The sequence below is a fragment of the Nyctereutes procyonoides genome, unplaced genomic scaffold, assembly GCF_905146905.1.
Source record: "Nyctereutes procyonoides isolate TBG_1078 unplaced genomic scaffold, NYPRO_anot_genome, whole genome shotgun sequence".
Lineage (NCBI taxonomy): Eukaryota > Metazoa > Chordata > Mammalia > Carnivora > Canidae > Nyctereutes > Nyctereutes procyonoides.
The window spans coordinates 72,327,623-72,354,127 of NW_026575052.1; the positions used below are offsets into that span (position 1 = coordinate 72,327,623).

The 26,505-nt window shown below is 37.1% G+C and overlaps 1 protein-coding gene across 13 annotated transcripts in view; it reads right to left on the bottom strand.

The window, feature by feature from the left end:
- Positions 1–26,505, bottom strand: part of MLLT10 (MLLT10 histone lysine methyltransferase DOT1L cofactor) — a 249,767-nt gene that overhangs the window by 179,934 nt on the left and 43,328 nt on the right. For all 13 annotated transcript variants that reach the window (XM_055331277.1, XM_055331278.1, XM_055331276.1 and 10 more), the window contains one exon: positions 5,739–5,793. In XM_055331277.1, the coding sequence (XP_055187252.1) occupies positions 5,739–5,793 (55 nt within the window). The remainder of the gene's footprint in view (positions 1–5,738; positions 5,794–26,505) is intronic.

Here is a 26,505-nt window from a genome sequence, read left to right on the forward strand (position 1 = left end):
TGATTCCAGGGTCCAGGATCAAGTCCCGCATCGGGCTCCTTGCAGGGAGCCTGCTTCTCCCATGGCCTGTGTAACTACCTCTCTGTTTCTTTCATGAATAAATAAATCATTTTTTAAAACCCCAATTTTTAATATATAACCCTGTGAGATTTTGTAAGTTATTTTCTTGTCAGATTGTTATCTATCAATGAGCCTCAATTCTTTCTGAAATTTCTTCAAAAATGTAAGTAACAAATAATCCAATTAAAAGTGGGAAGACAGGGATGGCGGTGTGGCTCAGCGGTTGAGCATCTGCCTTGGGCTCAGGGCATGATCCCGGGGTCTGGGATCCGGTCCCACATCGGGCTCCCCACGGGGAGCCTGCTTCTCCCTCTGCCTGTGTCTCTGCCTTTCTGTGTCTCTCATGAATAAATAAATAAAATCTTATTTTAAAAATGGGAAGACATGGACATTCTTCCAAAGAAGACGTACAGATGGCCAACGAATACATGAAAAGATGCTCAACATCACTCATCAGGGCAATACAAATCAAAACCACATGACATATCACCTCACACCTGTAAGAATGGCTAAAATCAAAAACAGAAGAAACAACAAGTGTTGGTGAGGATGTTGAGAAAAAGGGAACCCCTGTGTACTGTTGGTGAATATGCAAACTGGTGTAGCAACTGTGGAAAACAGTATAGAGGCTACATTAAAAAAAAAAAATCAGAAACATAACTGCCATATGATCCAGTAATCACACTACTGGTACAAAAAATACTAATTTGAAAAGATATATGCACCTCTATATTATTGCAGAATTATTTACAAAAGCCAACTTAGGGAAGCTGCCCAAGTGTCCACCAATAGGTGAATGGATAAAGACATGGAAGCACCTGGCTTGCTCAGTCAGAAAAGCATGCAACTCTTGATCTTGGGGCCATGAGTTTGAGCCCCACGTTAGGTGTAGAGATTACTTAAAATAAGTAAACCTAAAAAAAAAAAAAAAAAAAAAAGATGTAATACATATATACACACACAGTCACACACACACCCTGGAATGAATATTATTAATATTATTCAGCCATTAAAAGGAATGCAAGCTTGCCATTTACAAAAGTATGGATGGATCTAGAGTTGTTGTAATGTTAAGTGAAATAAGTCAGAAAGACAAATACCACATTATTTCACTCATAATTGGAATATAAGAAAAAACAAAGAAAAAAGAGACAAACCAAAAAAACAGACACTTAACTATAGACAACAAACTGATGGTTACCAGAGGGGAGATAAGGGTGTGTGAAATAGTTGAAGGGGATGAAGAGTAACACTTATCTTGATGAGCACTGAGTATTATATAGAATTGCTGAATAACTATACTGTACACCCGAAACTAATATAACAGTATATGTTAACTCTACTGGAATATAATTTTTTTTTAGTTTTAAAAAACCATAGAATGTAACTGACATCACCATCTCTTGCTTGACCCCTCGCTAATATATTTCATATCTTTGTCAATGATGGCTGCGAAAGCCTTACAATCATTCACAGGGATTTCCATATGTTTGCCTAGAATGTATGCTGACTGAGTAAAATGGCAAACTGAATTATCTCTGCAATTTATTTCTTTTTCTGTATCTCCTCCCACTGCCCAGGCTATATAGCTGATTTCAAGTATGTTAAATGCACTTATGATCCAGCTCTACTATTCTTTTTTATAGCTGGCAATCATATTCTTTCAATCCATTCACCACATTGCTGTCAGAGTTACCTTTCTAAAATAGAAATCTCATGTTATTCCTCAGCTTCAGTGGCTCCCCAAATCAACAGGATCAAGTCCTCAGTACAGAAAAGGGAAGAGGGAAGAGGGAGAAGGAAGGGAATGGAAGGAGATGAGCAGGGGAGAAGAGAAGGAATGACAACTTTGCCTTTATCATCAGTTTCACCTCTCAGAGGGCCTGCCATTCAAACCTTACAGTCTAACTCCCATTTTCAATTCTTCAATATACTTGTGTCTTTTATCGTTTGCTTCTCCTTCTGCTGTAATACCCCAACCCCACTTCTCATACACCAATCTATATTAAACTTGTTAAGTTTTACTTACCTTTAACAACTGAGAACTGTAGAGCAGATGAGATTGAGAAAATTAAAAGTTGCATTGAGAAATTCCACATCCTGACTACCAAAACTTCTAACGTATTTTCCAGCATGAAAAGGGAGTATTGGGTATTAAAAATTAAGTATTATAAAAAAAATTTATCATCAATATTGTACCACCAGGTACATTGTGGGGTTTTGTTAACTACTCAAGAAATATAATTAGTATTTCAATAGGAAAATGAATTCAAATCTATTTACAAATAGATTTGTAAATCTATTTTGGAACACAATTTAGTCAGAATGTTTTAAATATACATCAAACTTAAGACTCTAATAAAGATGGTGTTTCAGATCATTGAAGAAAAAAGATGAACTGCTCAACAGATGATGATAGGACAAATGGAAGCATTTTTAGCAACTACAAAAAAATAAAGATGGATCCATACTCCATATTGTCTTACATGGATACATTCCAAATGTATCAAAGATTAAACTGTAAAAAAAAAGAAACCATAAAAAAAACTAGAGGACATTGTGAAAGAATCTTTTTATTAATTTTGGTGTAAGGAAGGCCTTTCTAACTATGGTTCATAATACAGAACCCATGAAAGATAAGATTAATAAATTCACTTAAATAAAAATCAAACTTCTGCATGGTACAAAGCCCCATAAGCAAAGACTGAACAACTGGACAAAAATACTAACCCAACTCAATCACAAAAGCCTAATGAATAAAGAGGCTCCTATGAAAGCTTCAACAATCAAAAAGAAAATGATCAGGGATGCCTGGGTGGCTTGGTGTTTGAGTGCCTGCCTTTGACCCAGAGCGTGATCCTGAAGTCCAGGGATCGAGTCCCACATCTGGCTTCCTACATGGAGCCTGCTTCTCCCTCTGCCTAGGTCTCTCCCTTCTCTCTGTCTCTCATGAATAAATAAATAAAATCTTTAAAAAAAAAAAAAAAAAAGATCAACAACCAAAGAGAAAAAACATATTAACAAACCAGAAAGAAAAATACAAATTGCTTGGAACACCTGGGTGGCTCAGAAGTTAAGCATCTGCCTTTGGCTCAGAACGTGATCCTGAAGTCCTGGGATCGAGTCCCACATCAGGCTCCCTGCATGGAGCCTGCTTCTTCCTCTGTCTATGTCTCAGCCTCTCTTTCTCTGTGTCTCTAATGAATAAATAAAAAATCCAAAGAAAGAAAAATACGAATTGTTTTTAAAAAATATAAGATGGTGGGGCACCTGGGTAACTCAGAGGTTGAGCATCTGACTTTGGCTCAAGTCGTGATCCCAGGGTCCTGGGATTGAGTCCCACATCAGGCTTCCTGCAAGGAGCCTAACTCATCCTTTGCCTATGTCTCTGCCTCTCTCTCTGTCTCTCTCATGAATAAATAAAATCTTAAAAAAAAAAAACACACACACACACACACACAATAAGATGGGGGGGGCCCTAAGTGGCTCAGTCAGTTACCTGACTACAAAGGCTACCTTTGGCTCAGGTCATGATCTCAGGGTCCTAGGATGGAGCCCTGCATCAGGCTCCCTGCTCAGTGGGCAGTCTATTTCTCCTTCACCCTTTGCTGCTCCCCCTGCTTGTACTCTCTTCACTTGCACTCTCTAATAAATCAATCTTTAAAAATAAAAATTGTAAAATAAAAGTGTAAGATGCTCAGCTTCACTCATAAAAGAAATACAGGGGCAGCCTTGGTGGCCCAGCGGTTTAGTGCTGCCTTCATCCCAGGGTGTGATCCTGGAGACCCAGGATTAAGTCCCGCATCAGGCTCCCTGCATGGAGCCTGCTTCTCCCTCTGCCTGTGTCTCTGTTTCTCTCTCTCTCTCTCTCTCTCTCTCTCTCTGTGTGTGTGTGTCTGTCATGAATAAATAAATACAATCTTTAAAAAAAAATGCAAAATAACTGCTCTGAGATACCAATTTTCACCTACTGGATTATCAAAGGATACAGAGAATAAGTTATTCATTCAAGGCTGCTGGAAACATAAATAAGTACAACCACAAGGGAAAATAATTTGGGAATATCTATCAAATTAACTACAAAATCCCTTTGACCCAATAGTTCCACCCGTGGGAATTAATAATCCTAGAGAGGCACACATGACATGTATACAAGGACTAGTCATAAAAGCAGAATATCAGAAAGTCTATCAACAGGTGACTGATTATATAAAAAAGAAAGCTTTATACTAGTAATAAACTATTAAGTGAAAAAATTAAGATGCAAAGAGTATGTAAAATATTCATCCATCCGTATAAAAATTAGGGAGAAAATATTTCTTTATTCATATTTATTTGTATATAAAGAAAAAACCCTAGAAGGAGATGCAAATAAGTAATAAGAGAAGTTTACCAACAGCAGGAAAGTTATTGAGAAACTAGACAGATGGTGAACAGGAATAGGAGCAAGGGTTTCTAATATTTTAAAAATTCTGTAAAATGTGGCTGTATATCAGTCTAAATATTAAATTTGTATATAAATAAACCTATGTAGAGCTACACTAAAACATTTTATTATTTCCTTTTATTTACCCATGTCATTCCTCTATTCTATGCCAAAAATGCCTTAGAGGTAGCTGCTCAAAATGGAAGAGTACTAATAGGAGTTACAATCTCTACTTTTATGAGTTTCTTCATCAATTAATTTTCACAGTATGCCACAGTTTAATAAATTCATGTCTACATATTTAAGAATGGTACTGAGCTGAATAAATAAATAAAAATTTTTAAAAGGGGAGGAACGCCTCGGTGCCTCAGTGGTTGAGCATCTGCCTTCAGCTCAGGGCGTGATCCCAAGGTCCTAGGATCAAGTTCCGCATCAGGCTCCCTGTGGAGAGCCTGCTTCTCCCTCTACCTGTGTCTCTGCCTCTCTCTCATGAATAAATAAAATATTTTTTAAAAAATAGAATGGTACTGAGCTATAAAGAAACATGGATTTCTCAGGGGAAAGCAACTAAAAATGGAGATGCAAATGAGAAATTCACAAGGGTCCTCAGGAAAGCACAGCAAAATTTAAAGACAGAAGTCAGCATTTCTCTATATTCAAGCAACAAAAATCCTCAGGGTGTTAAAATTAACATTTACTACAAATATCATCTGTCCAGCAATACACAAAAGAGAGGGGAAAAAAGACTCTAAAAACATCAGAGTGTAGCTCTAACAACAAAAAAGAAGCTAATTTTTCCCAAAATAATTTCTAATATAAGAAAATTATACCCATTTTAAAAAATCAAGATTTTAATTAGAAGTATGTGCCCATTCTACATTATAAAAACAATGCTTGGGGCACCTGGGTGGCTCACTCAATTAAGAGTCTGACTCGTGATTTCATCTCAGGTCATGATCTCAGGATCATGAGATCAAGCCCGGATTTGGGCTCTGTGTAGGCACTGAGCCCTTTCTCTCTCTCTCTCTCTCTCTCTCTCCCTCTCCCGCTGCCCCTCCCTCACCCACACTCTCTCTCCAAAAAAAAAAAAAGTTTGTCCCTAAGGTAGCAAAAAAGATTCATAAATTATATTACTATTAAAAATATGAATGATAAATTTAATTTGATATTATAATATGAACCAGATATTTTTAAATACTCCCCCACTCCAGTTTTCAATAAAAAAAAAACTTTTTTAATTCTCTGTACTTACCCCCATTATCTGTTCTTTTTAAAGCTCCATCCTTATGAGGACACAGTTCACATCTCTATTTAAAAAAATAAAAAAGAAGAAGAGGAGAAATCAAAGAGATATTTCAAATTACCAAAGTATAACAACTTCCCCAAAACCTCAAAACTATTAAAAATGTGGGAGCAGGGGCACCTGGGTGGCTCAGTCAGTTAAGCGTCAGGCCATGATCCTGGGGTCCTGGGATCCAGCCCCACGTTGGGCTCCCTGCTCAGCGAGGAGTCTGCTTCTCCTTCTGCCTCTGCCACTCCTCCTGGAGTGTCTCAAATGAGTAATAAAAAAAATTTTTTTTTAATCTGGGAGCAGCATTTGTACTAGCTGCCACCAAAAGTATCTCATAACATTCCTCACAAAGTCATTCCCGACATGTGATCTTCCTCAAAACACCAACTACCAACTTTATTTCATATGCATGTGTGTGCATGTGTACTTTTTTTAAGTAACTCTTCTTCCTCAACATGGTCTTGAACTCATGACCCTAAGATCAAGAGTCACATGCTCAAGGGGCACCTGGGTGGTGCAGCTGGTAAAGCGTCTGAGTCTTGGTTTTGGTTCCAGTCATGACCTCAGGGCTATGACATCAAGCCCCACAATGGGCTCCAAGCTTAGCCATCATGAAGTGTGCTTGGGTAACTCTCCCTCTGCTTCTCACCAAAATAAATCTTAAAAAAAAATGAGAGAGTCACATGCTCTGCCAACTTCAGACAGCCAGGCACCTCATCAGATAACTTTAAAAAGAATATTACTTAACTTCCACATACCTGCCATGACTTTTGTTAACTGTAACAATAACAAAAAGAGTCCAGGGCACAGTTTTTAACATTTGCCTCTATTCCTTCACTTTATTTTTTTTTTAAGATTTTATTTTTTATTTATTCATGAGAGATAGAGAGAGAGAGAGAGACAAAGACGTAGGCAGAGGGAGAAGCAGGCTCCAAGCAGGGAGCCCGATGTGGGACTCAATCCCGGGACTCCAGGATCCAAAGGCAGATGCTCAACCACTGAGCCACCCAGGTGCCTCCTATTCCTTCACTTTCTGTCTAGGATCAGCTAGTATTGTTATAGTCAGTTAGGTCTGGTTTCTCCTAAAATAAAGAGCCAAACTCAAAAATTCAGAATTTTGACTTAAATGAGAAAACATGATCTCATATATGCGAACATGCTTTCTAGAAGGAAGGAATTGCTCTAATTATTCTAGTTACTCTTAATCACAAACAATGATACTAAGTATTTGTTATGTATCACTATCCCTACCACCCCTAGAAATTAAAACCAGAAATAAACCTAGGTAGAGATAATATAATCATTTCTTTTCACTACTGATGAGAGAAAGATATTATAAAAATAATAAACAGAGTAAGTTTCAATGACATTGTCTTACTATGAAGAATATATTCCTGGAGCTCATATTTGAGTATTTATTATTTGTACCCTACCTTGCTGCTCTCCAAAGAGATTTTGCAACTTATAATATGGTAATATAAACAAGTTACAAAAGAAAATAGGAGATGGAAATTAAGATAAAATAGTGAAAAAATAATGAAATGTAAGCTATTAGATCCTGTACCTTATTTTCCTCTAACCTCTTTGGCAACACCTTTCTGATAACCTTATGTAACCTTTAAATAAGGTAGTTCCTCAGGGCTCCAGCTTAAGATGCCTTCTCATTTCATGTTAAATACTAAGCAATCTTTATTTTCCATTCATCTGTTAACAACTAAATTAAGGGATCCCTGGGTGGTCCAGCGGTTTAGCGCCTGCCTTTGGCCCAGGGCGCGATCCTGGAGACCCGGGATCGAATCCCACGTCGGTTCCCGGTGCATGGAGCCTGCTTCTCCCTCTGCCTATGTCTCCGCCTCTCTCTCTCTCTCTGTGTGTGACTATCATAATTAAAAAAAAAAAAAAACTAAATTAAAAGTATGCCAGTGACTCTCAAATTATACCTCCTATTCAGATCTGTCTTTAGATCCATATATAAAACTTCCTACAATTGCAATGGCACTTTCCAGACGGTCCAAATCTATGCAATACTTGCTTTGTTCAGTATTCCCTATCTTTTTTAAAGTTTATTAATTTTTTTTTAGTAATCTCAGCAACAAACCAGAGGCTTGTTGAACTCACGACCCCACAATCAAGAGTCACATGCTCTGACTGAGCAAGCCAGAAGCTCCTTCCCCTATGTTCATAATGGTACTCTCAACCACATATTTCCCATACAAAACACCTAGACATCATCTTTTGACAGTTTCACCCTATGCTCTAACTCATATTTAATCAAACAGCATATTTTGCCCATTCCTCCTCCTAAGAACTGGTGAGATTTGTCTACCTATCTCCATCTATACTACTATTAGCCAACTGCAAGCCAAAATCAACTTTCATCGGGACCACTTCAGGGACCCCAACTCAATACTGTCCCATGCTTACTCTTGCCTATATACCACCAATCTAGAGCAAACTTCAAAAATGCAGGTACAAGTTATTACTGCACCACTGAATAAACATTTTAATAGTTTTACTACATGATCTAGCCCCTACTTAGCTTCACAACTTTCTCTTTTCAATATCTCACATCTAGGCAATACTGTCTTTTCATTTTCACTTCTGTTTTTTTGTTTTTAAAGTAAACTCTACACCCAACATGGGGCTCGAACTCACAATCAAGACTTGCATGCTGTACTGACTGAGCCATCCAGGTGCCCCTCTTCTTTCAATTCTATAAATACTCCTAAATTCATTCTTGCTTCATAGACTCTAAATGTGTTACTTTTACTTTCTACCTGTAACACCTATCCTATATCCCAACCCTCTTTCACAGCTGGATAACTTCTATTCACCCAACGAGTTCTTGCTTAAAGTCACTTCCTCAAAGGTTTCTCTGATTCCCTATAGTAGATAGGTACCATATTATAAATTACTTATACTTACTTCTTGTCATACATTGCAATCACAATTAACTATGCAATTATGTTTATTTTCTCTGCTAGGGTATATATATACTCCATTTCATGGCTGTAGCCCTAGCATCTATCCATCTCCTAACATGGTAACTCAAAAAATATATGACAAATGGATAGAAGAAGTAAAAATACAAGCACACTTATGAAAGGCAGGCAATAATTTGGTTCTAAACAATACAGCAACCTCTCTTACAGAAAGAACCATTATTAGTTGAGTGATTTATATCTTGTCAGAAAGAAAAAAATTCTTCTAGAAGAACTAAATTTAATAATTTATTTTTTTTATTTTTATTTATTTATGATAGTCACACACAGAGAGAGAGAGAGGCAGAGACATAGGCAGAGGGAGAAGCAGGCTCCATGCACTGGGAGCTCGACGTGGGATTCGATCTCGGGTCTCCAGGATCGCGCCCTGGGCCAAAGGCAGGCACCAAACTGCTGCGCCACCCAGGGATCCCTAAATTTAATAATTTAAAGACTACACAGAACCAGAGATAATTACTCTTTGGGATGACTGGGTATAAGAATAATTGTTTAGCAACTGGAGAAGAAAAAATTTAGATTAAACCCTTAAACATTACTGATCAATAATGCAAATTCAAAATGTTTTTAAAAACTACTATTTTTCTTTAAGATTTTATTTATTAGATAGAAGAACACAAGTGGGCTGGGGGAGGGGCTGAGGAAGACAAGAGACAGAGAATTTCAAGTGAACTCCCCACTGAGCTCAGAGCCCAACTCAGGGCTTGACCTCACAACCCCGAGGTCATGAACTGAGCAAAATCAAGAGCTGGACATTTAATCAACTCAGTCAACCAGGCACCGCATGAAAAACAATTTCAATATAAGAACTAAAAACAGTAATTAATCAAATGTAAGGAATTAAGAATCTATGGGCACCTGGGTGGCTCAATCAGAAGGCATGCAACTCTTGGTTTCAGCTCAGGTCATGATCTCGGGGTCCTGGGATCAAGCTCCACAGTGGGCTCCATGAGTAGTAGTATAGAGCCTGCTTGTCCCTATCTCTCTGCTCCTCCATACGCTTTCTCAAATAATCTTTTTTAAAAAATTAGAGGAGTACCAGGCTGGCTCAGTCAGTAGAGTATGCAACTCTCGAACTCTTGAGCTTGTCTGGTTTTTTTTTTTTTTAAGTAATCTCTATACCCACTATGTGGCTTGAACTCACAAACTCAAGACCAAATGTCACATGCTTTCTTGACTTTCATCCCTTTTACCAGCCCTAGTAAATTTTTTCTAAAAGTTAATTCCTAACAATCTTTTTTTTTTAATTCCTAACAATCTAAGTGCAGTGAATTTTAATTTTTAAATATTGTTGATGGCACTATAATCCAATTCTTTTGGAAAGCAATTTAGCAACATGATTCAAGAAAAATACTAATTCAATTACTTCATTTCTAGAGAGCCAAAGGAAATATGATAGAAATAGCACTTATTAGGGGATCCCTGGGTGGCTCAGCGGTTTAGCGCCTGCCTTCAGCCCAGGGCATGATCCTGTACACCCGGGATCAAGTCCCACATCAGACTCCCTGCATGGAGTCTGCTTCTTCCTCTGCCTGTGTCTCTGCCTGTCTCTCTGTGTGTGTGTGTCTCATGAATAAATAAAAATCTTTAAAAAAAAAAAAAAGAAATAGCACTTATTAAGTACTATTTCATTTTTATATCATTTATGTACCTTATTTTTTGTGTGTATCATTTATGTACTTTAATTTCAAGACATGAAAAAATATATATGCAAAGATACTTTATATAGCTGTTTATAATTATAAAAATTGTATACAGGTGCCTAGGTGGCTCAGTCAAATGACCAACTCTTGGTTTCTGCTCAAGTCATGATCCCATGATCATGAGATCAAGCCCTGCATTGGGCTCCATGTTCAGCACAGAGTCCGCTCGAGATTCTCACTCTCTCTCTCGGCCCCTCTCTCCACCTGTGCTTCTGCACACACACACTCTTTGTCTCTCAAAAGTAAATAAAAGTAAAATCTTCTTAAAAATTGTATTAAAAAGTTGGGCCACCTGGGTGGCTCAGTCAGTGTCTGCCTTCAGCTCAGGTCATGATCCCAGGGTCCTAGGATCAAGCTGCAGATTGGACTCTGTGCTCAGCAAGCAGCTGCTTTTCCCTCTTCCTATGCCCATCCCCCCCCACACACTCATGCTCTCATTCTCAAATAAGCAAAATCTTTTTAAAAATTTGTATAAGGGATCCCTGGGTGGCGCAGCGGTTTGGCGCCTGCCTTTGGCCCAGGGCGCGATCCTGGAGACCTGGGATCGAATCCCACGTCGGGCTCCCGGTGCATGGAGCCTGCTTCTCCTTCTGCCTGTGTCTCTGCCTCTCTCTCTCTCTCTCTGTGACTATCATAAATAAATAAAAACTTAAAAAAAATTAAAATAAAAATAAAAATTTGTATAAAAAGTATGACTAACTGTATTTCAATGAGAAATAATGGTATATTTACAAAGATTTATGCATAGAAATAATTCTAAAATACACAATACATATTAACAGGCTGATGATGAAGATAGTAAGATAATGAATGAATTTATTTCTTTATTCCAAAATACTTTCTTTTATATTTTAAACTTTTGTAGAGATACATTACTATATGCCATGTCTCCTTACTAAAGACAAAAATAGATATATGGAGACTTCAGAGAAAAAAAGTACAGGAAAAGAAAAGATTAAGTTCTAGGTAGAAAACTATGACCTAACTCAGGAAGAAAGGATCTGGTATGAGAGACCTTGGACCACAGAGACTCCAGATCCTACAGTAAACTAATACAACAAGGAGGCACAGAGAAACTCTCTTAAAATCAATAAAAAGAGGTCAACACCCTGATATATAATAGTGAAACTTGCAAATCTGAGAGACAAAGAGAAAGTCCTGAAAGCAGCTCAGGACATGAGGTCCTTAACTAAAAGGGTAGAAACATTAGACTGGCAGCAGTCCTATCAACAGACACCTGGCAGGCCAGAGAGGCCTAGCATCATACATTCAGGATGTTAAGTGAAAAAAATATGCAGCCAAGAATACTTCATCCAACTAGGATGCCATTCAAAACATAAGGAGAGATAAAAAAGGGTCCAGGACAAACAGAAACTAAGAGAATTTGTGATCACCAAACCCACACTGGAAGAAATATTAAAAGGGATCCTTTAAGCAAAGAGAGAGGAAAAAAGTAACAAAGACTTGAAAGAAACAGAGACAATCTGTAGAAACAGTAACTTCACACGTCATAAAATGGCACTAAATCTGTACCTTTCAGTAGTTAATCTGAACACAAATGGGCTAAATGCCCCAATCAAAAGATACAAGGTATCAGATTGGATAAAAAAGCAAGACCCATCAATATATATGCTGCCTGCAAGAGACTCATTTTGGACCCAAAGAAACCTCCAGATTTAAAGTAAGGGGGTAGAAAACCATTTATCATGGTAATGGACATCAATAGAAAGCTGGAATGGCAATATATATGACAAAATTAAAATTTTTTTAAAGATTTTATTTATTTAATCATGACAGAGAGAGAGGCAGAGACACAGACAAGAGGGAGAAGCAGGCTCCACATAGGGAGCCCAACGTGGGACTTGATCCTGGGTCTCCAGGATCACATCCCGGGCTGAATGCGGCTCCAAACCGCTGAGCCATCGGGGCTGCCCCAAAATTAGATTTTAAACCAAGGACTATTAATATGAGAGAAGGAAGCACACTATATCATAATCAAGGGGGCTATACAATAAGAAGATCTAATGATTGTAAATATTTATGCCCATAACACAGGAACAGTCAATTCTATAAGGCAGTTAATAACAAAATTAAAGAAACCCACTGACAATAACACAGTAATACTAGAGAACTTGAACACCCTACTCACTGCAATGGACAGATCATCTAAGCTGAAGATCAGTAAGGAAACAAGTATTTTCAGAATGACACACTGGACCAGATGGACTTCACAGATATATTCTGAGCATGCCATCCTAAAGCAACAGAATACACATTCTTCTTGATTGTACATGGAACATTCTCTAGATGAGATCACATACTGGGACACAAATCAGGTCTAAATCAGTACCAGAAGACTGGGATAATTTCCTGCATATTTTCAGACCACAATGCTTTGAAACTGGAACTCAATCACAACAGGAAATTTGGAAAGAACTCAAATACATAGATGCTAAAGAGCATCCTACTAAAGAATGAATGGGTCAGCCAGGAAAATTAAAGAAGAAATTTAAAAATTCATGTAAACAAATGAAAATGAAAACACAACTGTTCCAAACCTTTGGGATGCAGCAAAGGTGGTCCTATGAGGGAAGTATATAGCAATATAAGACTTTCTCAAGAAACAAGAAAGGTCTCAAATATACAACTGAACCTTACACCTAAAGGAGCTGGAGAAAGAATATCAAACAAAGCCTAAGCCCAGCAAGAGAAGAGAAATGATTAAGATTTGAGCAGAAACCAATGATATAGAAACCAAATGAATAACAGATCAATGAAACCAAGAGCTGGTTCTTTGAAAGAATTAATAAGACTAAGAAAAACAAAACAAAACAAAAAGAAGTAATAAGACTGATAAACCCCTCATCAGACTTATCAAAAAGAGAAAGGACCCAAATAAATAAAATCATGAATCAAAGAGGAGAGACCACAGCCAACACCAAAGAAATACAAACAATTCTAAGAACATATTATGAGCCAACAAATTAGGCAATCTGGAAGAAATGGATGCATTCCTAGAGACATATATACACCAAAACTAAAACAAGAAGAAATAGAAAATCTGAACAAACCCATAAACAGCAAGGAAATTGAAGCAGTCATTAAAAATCCCCCCCCCAAAAAAAATAAAAATAAAAAAGTAAAAATCTCCCCCAAAACCTACAGAATGGGAGAAGATATTTGCAAATGACATATCAGATAAAGGGCTAGGGATCCCTGGGTGGCGCAGCGGTTTGGCGCCTGCCTTTGGCCCAGGGCGCGATCCTGGAGACCCAGGATCGAAACCCACATCGGGCTCCCGGTGCATGGAGCCTGCTTCTCCCTCTGCCTGTGTCTCTGCCTCTCTCTCTCTCTCTCTCTCTCTCTCTCTCTGTGTGTGACTATCATAAATAAATAAATAAATAAATAAATAAATAAATAAATAAATAAATAAATAAATAAATAAATACAGATAAAGGGCTAATATCCAAGATCTATAAAGAACTCATTAAACTCAACAGCAAAGAAACAAACAATCCAATCATGAAATGGGCAAAAGACATGAACAGAAATTTCACCAAAGAAGACATTCACATGGCCAACAAGCACAAGAGAAAATGCTCCGCATCACTTGCCATCAGGGAAATGCAAATCAAAACCGCAATGAGATACCACCTCACACCAGTGAGAGTGGGGAAAATTAACATGACAGGAAACAACAAACATTGGAGAGGATGTGGAGAAAGGGGAACCCTCTTGCACAGTTGGTGGGAATGTGAACTGGTGCAGCCACTCTGGAAAACTGTGTGGAGGTTCCTCAAAGAGTTAAAAATAGACCTTCACTACGACCCAGCAATAGCACTACTGGGAATTCACCCCAAAGATACAGTGCAGTGAAAAACTGAGACACCTGAACCCCAATGTTTACAGCAGCAATGTCCACAACAGCCAAACTGTGGAAGGAGCCTCAGTGTCCACTGAAAGATGAATGAAGAAGATGTGGTCTATGTATACAATGGAATATTACTCAGCCATTAGAAACAAGGAATATCCACCATTTGCTTCGACGTGGATGGAACTGGAGGGTATTTTGCTGAGTGAAGTAAGTCAATCGGAGAAAGACAAACATGGTCTCATTCATTTGGGGAATATAAAAAATAGTGAAAGGGAATAAAGGGGAAAGGAGAGAAAATGAGTGGGAAATATCAGAGAGACAGAACATGAGAGACGCCTAACTCTGGAAAACGAACAAGGGGTAGCAGAAGGGGAGGTCGGCAGGGGGTTAGGGTGACTGGGTGACGAGCACTGAGCAGGGCACTTGATGGGATAAGCACTGGGTGTTATGCTATATGTTGGCAAATCGAACTCCAATAAAAAAAATACCCAAAAAATAAATAAATTTCTAAGTCAAATAAATAAATACATACATACATACATAAATTTCTTTAAATAAATAACTATCTCCCCCAAGAGTCTAGGACTTGATGGCTTCCTGGGGGGAATTCTACTAAACATTTAAAGAAGAATTAATACCTATTCTTATGAAGCTGTTTCACAAAATAGAAATGGAAGGAAAACTTCCAAACTCTTTCTATGAGGCCAGCATTACCTTGATCCCAAAAGCAGAAAAAGACCTCACCAAAAAAGAGAATTACAGACCAATATCACTGATGAACATGAATGCAAATATTCTCACCAAAATACTAGCTAATGGAATCCAACAGTACATTAACAGGATTATTCACCACGACCAAGTGGGATTTATTCCTGGGCTGCAAGGGTGGTTCAACATCTGCAAATCAAACAATATGATACACTACACTAATAAAAAAAATAAATAAATAAAGGACAAGACCCATATCCTGACAAAGGACAGCATCCTTTCTTGACTAAAACTCTTCACAGTGTGGGGAGATACAGGGAACATTGCTCCATATCATAAAAGCCATTGACAAAAAGCCCACAGGGAATATCATTTTCAATGGGGAAAAACTGAGAGCTTTTCCCCTAAGGTGAGGAACATGTAGGGATGTCCACAACGTAGTGCTAGTTCTAGCCTCAGCAATCAGACAACAAAAAAGAAATAAAAGGCATCTGATTCGGCAAAGAAGTCAAAGTCTTACTCTTTGTAGATGACATTATAAACTACATGGAAAACCCAAAAGAATCCACCCCCAAATTGCTAGAACTCATACAGAAATTCAGCAAAGTATGTCAGGAAATCAAATTAATGCACAGAAATCAGTTGCATTTTTATACACTAACAATGAGATAGAAGAAAGAAAAATCAAGGGCACCTGGGTGGCTCAATCAATTAGCTGTCCACCTTTGGCTCAGGTCCTAGGATAAAGTACCGCATTGGGCTCCCTGATTAGCGGCAAGTCTGTGTCTCCCTCTACCCCTGCCTGTGATCTCTCTTTCATGCTCTCTAATAAATAAAATCATTTTCTTAAAAAAAGATTTATCTCTTACTTATTCATGAGAGATACAGAAAGAGAGGCAGAGACAGACAGCAGGCTCCCTGCAGGGAGCCAGATACAGAATTCAATCCCAGGACCTCGGGATTGCAACCTGAGCAAAAATCAGACGCTCAACCACTGAGTCACCCATGTGTCTCTCAAATAAATAAAATCTTAAAACAAAAGAGAGAGAGAGAGAGAAATTAAGGAGTCAATTCCATTTGCAGTTGCACCCAAAACCATAAGATACCTAACAATTATCCCAACCAAAGCAGAAAAGGATCTGTATTCAGAATACTATAGGAGAACACCCATGAAAAATTGAGGAAGACATAAAGAAATGGGAAAATGTGCTATGCTCATAGATTAGAAGAACAAATATTGTTAAAATGTCTGTTACTTAGAGCAATCTATACATTCAAAGCAATCCCTATCAAAATGCCATCAATTTATTTCAAAGAGCTGGAACAAAGAATCCTTAAATTTGTATGGAACTAGAAAAGGCCTCAAATAGCCAAAGGAATGTTGAAAAAGAAAACCAAAGGGACACCTGGGTGGCTCAGCGGTTGAGCATCTGCCTTCAGCTCAGGACATGATCCCACAGTCCCGGGATCGAGTCCCACATCAGGCTCCCTGCATGGAGACTGCTTCTTCCTCTGCCTATGTCTCTGCCTGCCTCTCTCTCTATCGGTCTCTCATGAATAAATAAAATCTTTAAAAAAAAAAAAAAAAGAAATAAAAGAAAGCCAAAAGTTGTGGCATCACAATTCCAGACTTCAAGCTCTATTACAAAGTTGTAAGCATCAAGACAGTATGGTACTGACACAAAAACAGATACATGGATTCACTGGATCAGAGGGCCCAGAAATGGACCCTCAATTCTATGGCCAACTAATCTTCAACAAAGCAGGAAAGAAGATCCAATGGAAAAAAGACAGTCTCTTCAAGAAATGGTGTTGGGAAAATTGGACAGCCACATACAGAAGAATGAAACTGGACCATTTCCTCACACCATAAACAAAAATAGACTCAAAATGGATGAAAGACCTAAAATGTGAGACAGGAACCACCAAAATCCTAGAAAAGAATATAGGCAACAACCTTTGTGACCCTGGCTGCAGCAACTTTTATTAGACAGGTCTCCAAAAGCAAGGGAAACAAAGGCAAAAATGGAACTATTGTGACTTCATCAAGACAAAAAGGCATTTGCACAGCAAAGGAAACAGTCCACAAAACCAAAAGACAACCTACAGAATGGGAGGCGGTATTTGCAAATGACATATCACTTAAAGAGCTAGTATCCAAAATCTATAAAGAACTTATCAAACTCAACATCCAAAGAACAAATAATCCAAATCCAATTATTTAAATAGAATAAAATAAAAAGGGGTGCCTGGGTGGACAGATGGCTAAGCATCAGTTCAGGCCATGATCCCAGAGTCCTGGGATCAATCCCCATGTGGGGCTCCCTGCTCAGCAAGGAGATTGCTTCTCCCTCGCCCTCTGCCCCTCCCCAGCACTTGTATGTTTCCTCTCTCTCTTAAATAAATAAATAAAATCTTAATAAAAAAAAAAAACTTGTGAGAAATCTAAGATGTATAATTGATGGTCTGAAAAAGGAGGAGGAAAAGGGGTGAGAAGAAAGAAAATATGGAATATGAGAATACAGCAAAATGTAAGTTTTGAAAAACGGAATAAAATTTTGATTTGAAGAAAGAGAACTTTATAAATTCAAAAAGCTCAGTGGGCCTCAAGAACCCCAAGTACTAAAAAAAAAAAAAAAAAAAAAGAACCCCAACTACTTGCTAAAAAGCAAAGGAGAATGTCATCAAGGAGCCAAGAGAAAAATGGCACAGCAAATAAAGGGGAACAGTTACTAAATAAATGGCTGATTTCTCATCATAAACTATGGAAGTCAAAAGAGAATAAAAGAAGCTTCAAAAAAAAACAACTGTAGTTCAATGCAGAATTTTCTATCCAACTAATATACCCTTCAAAAATGAAGCTGAAACAGGTATTTTCACATAAAAGGCAGCAAACAAAATTCATTAGCAGGAGGCATGGACTACAACAAATGCTAACAGAAATTCTTCAAAATGAAGGGAAATGGTACTAAATGAGAATGCAAATCTTTAGGAAGCAAAAAAAAGAGGACCACAAATGTTAAATATCTAGAAAATATAAAAATTTTAGTTCTTAAATTCTTAAAAATACATAGGATTACTGAAAACAAAAGTTGTCATATTGTTTTCTGGGGTCTGTAACATAGATCTAATACACATGGCAATAACATAACTGAGCAGACAGAGGTTATGTCAAAGAATCTCTACGATTGCAAGATTTCTACAGATTTAAAATGTAGTACAATATTTTTTTTGTAATACAATATTAACCGTAAGTGGTACACTATATAAATACACAACAAAAAGGAAATATATTGAAATTACTAGTGGAATGCTAAGAAACTAATACAAGGGATCCCTGGGTGGCGCCGCGGTTTAGCGCCTGCCTTTGACCCAGGGCACGATCCTGGAGACCCGGGATCGAATCCCATGTCGGGCTCCCGGTGCATGGAGCCTGCTTCTCCCTCTGCCTATGTCTCTGCCTCTCTCTCTCTCTCTGTGTGACTATCATAAATAAAAATTTAAAAAATAAAATAAAATAAAATAAAAAAATAAAAAGATTTAAAAAAAACTAATACAAACAGCTTTATAAAGCTGATATATTAACAATTCTAATCTACAAACAAAAAATATTAAGTTGGACTCCTTATTCATATCATATATAAAAATAACTCAAAATGGATCATATACTTAAATATAAGAGCTAACTGTATAAAACTCTTCGAAAGAAACAGGAATAAATCTTCATGACCTAGGGGTGAACAGTGATTTCTTAGATACAAGTCAAAGCTGGCCCTTGGGAAAGATAACAAAATTGATAAACTTCAAGCTCAATGGATTTAAACATAAATTACCAGTATGAAGAAAAAAGAAGGAATTATCACTACAAAACCCACAGATAGTAAAAGGACAAGACTATCAACTTCATGTTAATGAATTTAACAACTTAGGTGGAATGGAAAAATTACTGGAAAAACACAACAAAAACTGACGAGATGAAACAAAAATCTGAAGAGGCCTTTAAATTGAATTCATCCTTAAAACCTGTTCCCAAAATAAAACTCTGGCTCAAACTTTTACACTAGTATATTCCTTCAAACATCACCAAAGAGGGGTGCCTGGATGCTCAGTGGTTGAGCACCTGCCTCCATCCCAGGGCATGATCTTGGAGTTCTGGAATCAAGTCCTGCATTGGGCTCCCTGCATAGAGTCTGCTTCTCTCTCTGCCTGTGTCTCTGCCTCTCTCTGTGTGTCTCTCAGGAGCCAATAAAGTCTTTAAAAATATACATATCAAGGAAAAAAACAGCATCAACTTAACAAAAACACTTACAGAATACAGAAAACAATCCTGAAGTTATTTTCTAAGCTCAGCATGGATAATACTAATAAATATGCCTAATAATATTAATAATACCAAAACCTGAACAGAAAATACAAAAAAATTACAGACTAACATCCCTTATGTACATAGATGTAAAAATATTTAACAAAGTATTAGCAATTTCAATACAGAAATATAAAAAAGGATAATACACAATAACCAAGCAAAAATTATCCCAAGAATACAAGACTGATAAAACATTTGAAAATAAAACAATGAAATTCACCATATTTTTTTTCCAAAGATTTTATTTATTCATGAGAGACACACACAGAGAGAGAGAGAGAAAGGCAGAGACACAGGCAGAGGGAGAAGCAGGCTCCTTGCAGGGCGCCCAATGTGGGACTCTGTCCTGGGACTCTAGGATCACACCCTGAGCCAAAGGCAGATGCTTAATCGCTGAGCCACCCAGGTGTCCCTGAAATTTACCATATTAATTTTACAGTAATATATAATCATCTCTATAGGGCACCCCAGGTGGCTCAGCGGTTTAGCGCCGCCTTCAGCCCAGGGTGTGATCCTGGAGACCCAGGATCAAGTCCCGCGTCGGGCTCCCTGCCTGGAGCCTGCTTCTTTCTCCCTCTGCCTGTGAATCTGCCTCTTTCTCTCTCCATGTCTGTCATGAATGAATAAATAAAATTTTAAAAAAAATCATCTCTATAGATGTGGAAAAAAACATTACACAAAACTCAATACCCATTTATGCTATAAACTGTCAGAAAACTAGCAATAGACTCTTACATAACCTGTTTATTAATCATATCTTTTCATTCTGTATTTTTGATACTTTGGGCCTTGGTGACTCTGGAGGGACTGCCCTTCTCAGAGCTATCTAATTCCTTAAGATAGCTAACAATGCTCCAGAGCTAGATTTCATATGCAAACCAACCAATCCAGAGCCCATAGCCCCAAACATCTTTATTTTATACTCTGGCCACAATATTCCCCCCTACCCTCATCACCCAAGGGAAAGGTACCAGACAACTATGGACAGCCCCTAAACCCCAAACCCTCTCAAATTACTCAAACTAGATAATCCTAAACCTGATTCCTATTCTTTGACTATTCCTTTCCATGGAAACCAAAATAAAGGATCTTGCCTTTATTTTCATAATTGATAATTTCTAATGGAAGTCCTCTACTATTCTGTCAGCCTTACTGCCATACTTAGATAATAATAAAACCTGTATTTTTAAACAGCCTAATAAAAGTCATTAATAAAAAGCCTACAGCTGACATTATAACTAATGGTATGAATCTGAACGGAATCAGGATTTAAATACATGCAATAAGAGAAGAAAATAAAAAGAATGCAAATTAGAAAAAGGTAAAAGTTATAATATGATCATCTCCTACAAAAAATCTGATTTATCTACCAAAAATACTCATAGAATCAATGAGTTACATAAGGTTGTAAGACAGAAGTGAATATGCAGAAGTCAATTCTGTTTTCATATACTAAGAACAAATAATAAGGAAACTGAATTGTTTAAAATACCACTTATGGTAACATTGTAATAGGAAAAATCTAAAAAAAAAATTTTTTAAACAAAAGATTTGCAATACCAAAGACTGAAAACTACAAATATTGTTGAGGAAACAAGGATGATCTAAGTAAACGGAGATATAGCATGATAATGGAAGGGAAGACTCAACACTGTTAACATGTCAATTATCCTCAAACTGATCTATGGATTGAAAGCCAAAGGTAATCAGAATCCAATGAGCCTTTTTGAAGCAATAGAAAAGCTAGTTGTTGTTTTAAGATTTTACTTATTTATTTGAAAGGGAGACAAGGAGCACAGATGGAAAGAGAGAAGCAGACTCTCCACTGACCAGAAAGCCCAACATGGGGCTCAATCCCAGGACCCTGGGATCATGACCTGAGTTGAAGGCAGACACTTAACTGACTGAGCCACCTAAGCGCCCCTGGAAAAGCTAATACTGAAATTTATATGGAAGTGCTAAAAACTTAGAATATACAAAGCAATCTTGAAAAAAATAAAGAAGGTTGCAAAATGGCCCTCAAGAGTTACTATAAAATACAAATAAACTAGTATTGTAATGATGAAAGGATAGACAAATAGATCAATGGAACAGAATGAATATTTCTAAAATAGAGCTCACTTAGGCAGGTTGGTGCTATTTCACCAAAGCAAGCCAGTAAGGAATGGAGACTCTTTTCAACAAAGATACAGAAACTACTGGTTATCCAGATGCAAAAAAAAAAAAAAAAAAATCAAACAAAAAAAACAAAAAACACACTTACAAAACTTAATTTGAGATGCATTAGAGACCTAAATATAAATTAGCAAAATCAAAGTTTTAGAAAAAACAAAAGAAATTACCTTCATGATTTCAGGGTTAGACAAAAGTATCTTCGCTTACACATAATAGGCAACAAAGAAAAAAAAAACTGACAAAATACTTTTTTTTTCAAATTAGACTTCTTTAGACACAAAAACCTCTGCTCATCGAAAGCAGTTAAGTAAAAAACTACAACCTTCAAGAAACAACTTACCAAAAACATTTGTCTAACAAAGGACTAGTATCCAGAACACGTAAGAACCTTTTGCAATTAAAAAAAAAAAAAAAAAGACAATGATTAAAAAAAAAAAAGAAAGAAGGAAAAGGGTGAAAGGCTTGAGCAAACTCTCCACAAAAGAAAACACATGAATGGTCAATAAGCAAATTAAAATGTGCTCAATATCACTAGTCATAATGAAAATAAAAAGCAATAATAATAATAAAAAGCACAATAATATCACTTATGATACTCAAGATCGGGTAAAAGGAACCAAATTCAGCCTTCTGCATGAAATAATAAAAACCTAACAAAATGTATGAACAATAGACCTGAAGATTTTGCCAAGTAATGAAAGACAGTAATCCTGGGAAACAAGAAAGAAACTACAGAGGCCATACATTTGCCCCACTTAATGCCTTCAGAGTTTCCAGGCCATGGAACAGGGAAAAGCAACCCAGGCAGAGCATGTGGTCTCCTCAAACTGAAGAAATGGAGCTGGGAGTCCAAGGAAGCCAGGGTGGCTACAGGTCACAAGGGAGACCAACACTGAGAAGAGGTGAAGAGAGAGAGAAAAATGAAAATATCTACACAGACTTACCTAGAAACTGTTGAGTGAGCAGTAATCAGCACATGCAGGTGAGAGGACTAACTATTCAAAGTCAGGAAGAGAACCACCAGATAAATCAGAGATAACAGAACCAGAACTCCCACAAAGATGCAAATAACGCTTGTTCCCAAAAGCCAGAATAAAAAAAAAAAAACCTAATAATTAATACCACATCAGAATACTAAGACAGATTATGCCTCAGAAAGAAGGAAAAGGTAACCCTGGACTAAACAGAGTTCTGGTCTATCCAAACAAAACATAAAAGCAAGATCCAAAAGGGAAAAACTTTTCTAATAACTTAACCATGTCACAGAACAAAGTACAATAGTATTTTTAGGCATACTAAAATGAAGAAATAACAAGATAAAATTCACAATGACTAAAAATCAAAAGTATAAAAGACAAACACAAAAGCAATAAATTACACCCAATAATGAAACAAAAACCAGCTGTTCAAATCAATCTTGACATAACAGATAACAGAACTGATGCACAAGTTCTATAAAATAACTACAGTGAATACATTCCATATGTTCAAAAAGCTAGAAAAAAACATTAAACATGTTAAGCAGAAATATGAATAAAAATTTTTAAAACTTTAAACTTCTAGAAATGAAAACTACAAAGATGAAAAACATACTATGAGATTTACAGCACAAGAAGTCAAATGAAGAGCTACTAACTAAAATGAAACAAATAGAAAAACTACTTTAAAAAATGAAGAGTGGGAAAAAAAAAAAATGAGTGTGGGTAGCCCAGGTGGCTCAGCGGTTTATAGCACCACCTTCAGCCCAGGGCCTGATCCTGGAGACCCGGGATCGAGTCCCACACGTCAGGCTCCCTGCATGGAGCCTGCTTCTCCCTCTGCCTGTGTCTCTGCCTCTGTGTGTGTGTGCGTGTGTGTGTGTGTGTGTGTGTGTGTGATGAATAAATGAATAAAATCTTAAAAAAAAAAATGAAGAGTGTGGGGCACCAGGCTAGCTTAGTCAATAGAGCATGAAACTCTACCTTAGGGTCATGAATTTAAACCCCTAGCTGAACATACAATTTACTAAAAAAAAAAAAAAAAAATAGAGTATAAGTTAGCTTTAAGATAACTTCAAAAGGCCAAATATACTTGTATTTGAGCCACTAAAGAGGAGAAATTGCAGTAAAAAAACAATCAGAAAATGTCAACAAATCACCATATTTAATATTATAAACGCAACAGAATGAAGCAACTCTGTAAATGAACACCAAGCAACAGAAATATTAAGAAATGTTAACTGTGTCAATATAGACAATAAAAGAAATGTAAACGAAGATATATGATTAAATTGCCAAAAATCATAGATAAAGAAAAAAATCTCTAAGAAAGCATCCAGGAAAAAAAGGTCATTATTATATCATGGAGAATCAAAAGAAAGTTAAAATTGTTTTATTAATATCACATAAAATAAATTTAAAAATAAATATTACCAAGAAAAAAAGAAGGGATGCCTGGGTGCCTCAGCAGTTAAGTGTCTTTTGGCTCAGGGCTGATCCCATGATCCAGGATCAAGTCCCACATCAGGTTCCCGGGAGGGCGCCTGCTTCTCCCTCTGCCTACGTCTCTGCCTCTCTCTGTATCTCTCATGAATAAATTTTTTAAAAATCTTAAAAAAAAAAAAGTAAAGTAAAAAAGAAGATGAGGGTTCCTGGGTGGCTCAGTCAGTTAAGTGTCAGCCTTCAGCTCAGGTCATGACCCCAGGGTCCTGGAATTGAGCCATGCACTGGCTCCCTGCTCAGTGGAGAGTCTGCTTCTACCTCTCTGCCTCTCTCCCTGCTCCTGTGCACTCTCCCTCTCCAATTAAAAAAGGAGAAAAGAAAAAGAAAGGAAAAAGAGGGTCATTTCATAAAGATAAAAGGATTTAATGCAGGTGAATTCTATCTAACATTTAAAGAGTTTGATATGTATTCTTCTAAAACTATTACAGGGATCCCTGGGTGGCGAGTGGTTTGGCGCCTGCCTTTGGCCCAGGGCGCGATCCTGGAGACCCGGGATCGAGTCCCACGTCGGGCTCCCGGTGCATGGAGCCTGCTTCTCCCTCTGCTGTGTCTCTGCCTCTCTCTCTCTCTCTCTCTATCATAAATAAATAAAAAATAAATAAATAAAACTATTACAAAACTACAAAAAAAAAAGTGGAAGGAAAATTCTAAGAAGCCAGCATTACTGATAATAAAACCAGATAAGGACTACCAGAAAAGAGGACAACCCAGTATCTCTAATGTATACAGATGTAAAAATCCTCAACAAAATATTAGTAAACTAAACCCAACAATATATTAAAAAGAAGCATTCACCACAACCAAGTGGGATTTATTCCTGGGATGCAAGTGTAATTCAGTATTTGCTAATAAATCAACCTGATATATAAACAGGAGAAAGGATAAAAAACATGATCATCTCAATAAATGCAGAAAAAGTATTGGAAAAAGTAGAACATCCATTCATGATAAAAATCCCTTCAACAAAGTAGTTGTTAAGGGAATATATCCCAGCAAATGAAGATCATGAAAAACCCACAGCTGACATCATAGTCCATGGTGGTGAACTACTGAGAGTTTTTCCTATAAGATCAGGGACTGAGACAAGGATGCTCACTGTAACCACTTTTATTTAACATAGTACCTAAACTCCTAGCTATAGCAATCAGATAACAAAAAGAAATAAAAAGCATCTTCAGGGCACTTAGGGAGCCCAGTCGGTTAAGTGGCTGCCTTTAGCTCAGATCATGATCCTGGAGTGCTGGGATCCAGTGTCGAATCAGGCTCCCTGCTCAGCTCCTCCCCTTGCTTGCTCTCTCTCTCATTCACTCTCAAATAAATTAAATGTTTAAAAAATAATAAGGAAATAAAAAGCATCCAAATTGGTAAGGAAGAAGTAAAACTGTCACTATTTGTAGATGACATGATCCTATACATAGAAAATTCTAAAGGCTCTACCAAAAAACTGTTTGAATTGATAAACAAATTCAGTAAAGTCAGAAGATAAAAAATTTATAGAACTCTGTTGCATTTCTATACATTAATAACAAAGTAGCAGAAACAGAAATTTTAAAAATCATCCCATTTACAATTACACCAAGGAGGTGAAAGACCTGTACTCTGAAAGCTATAAATCACTGACTGAAAAACTTGAAAACAGGGCAGCCCGGGTGGCTCAGAGGTTTAGCACCGCCTTCAGCCCAGGACGTGATTCTGGAGATCCGAGATCAAGTCCCGCATCAGGCTCCCTTGATGGAGCCTGCTTCTCCCTCTGCCTGTGTCTCTGCCTCTCTCTCTCTCTCTCTCTCATAAATAAATAAAATCTTAAAAAAAAAAAAAACAGTATAGTAATGGCATAAAAACACATACCAGTGGAACAAAATAGAGAGCTCAGAAATAACCCTATGCTTTTATAGTCAATTAATCTATGACAAAAGAAGCAAGAACATATAATGGGGAAAAGACAGTCTCTTCAACAAACGGTGCTGGGAAAACTGGATAATTACATGCAAAAAAAAAAAAACAACAACAACAAAACTGGACCATTTTCTCAGTTATACAAAAAAAAAAAAAAAAAAAACTCAAAATAGATTAAAGACCTAAATGTGAGACATGAAACCAAAAACTCCTAGAAGAAAACATTGGTAGTTAATATCTTTGACATCAGCCATAGAAACATAGATATGTCTCCTCAGGCAAATAAAACCATATAAAAATAAAATAAAAGCAAAAATAAACTTTGGGACTACATCAAAAAAAAAAAAAAAGCTTTGCATAGCTAAAGAAATCTTCAACAAAATGAAAAGGCAACCCCAAGGAGTGTAAGAAAATATTTGTAAATTATATGTCTTGATAAGGGGCTAATATCCAAAATATATAAAGAACTTATACAACTCAACACCAAAAAAGTCTGATTAAAAAGTGGGCAGAAGCCTTGAATAGAT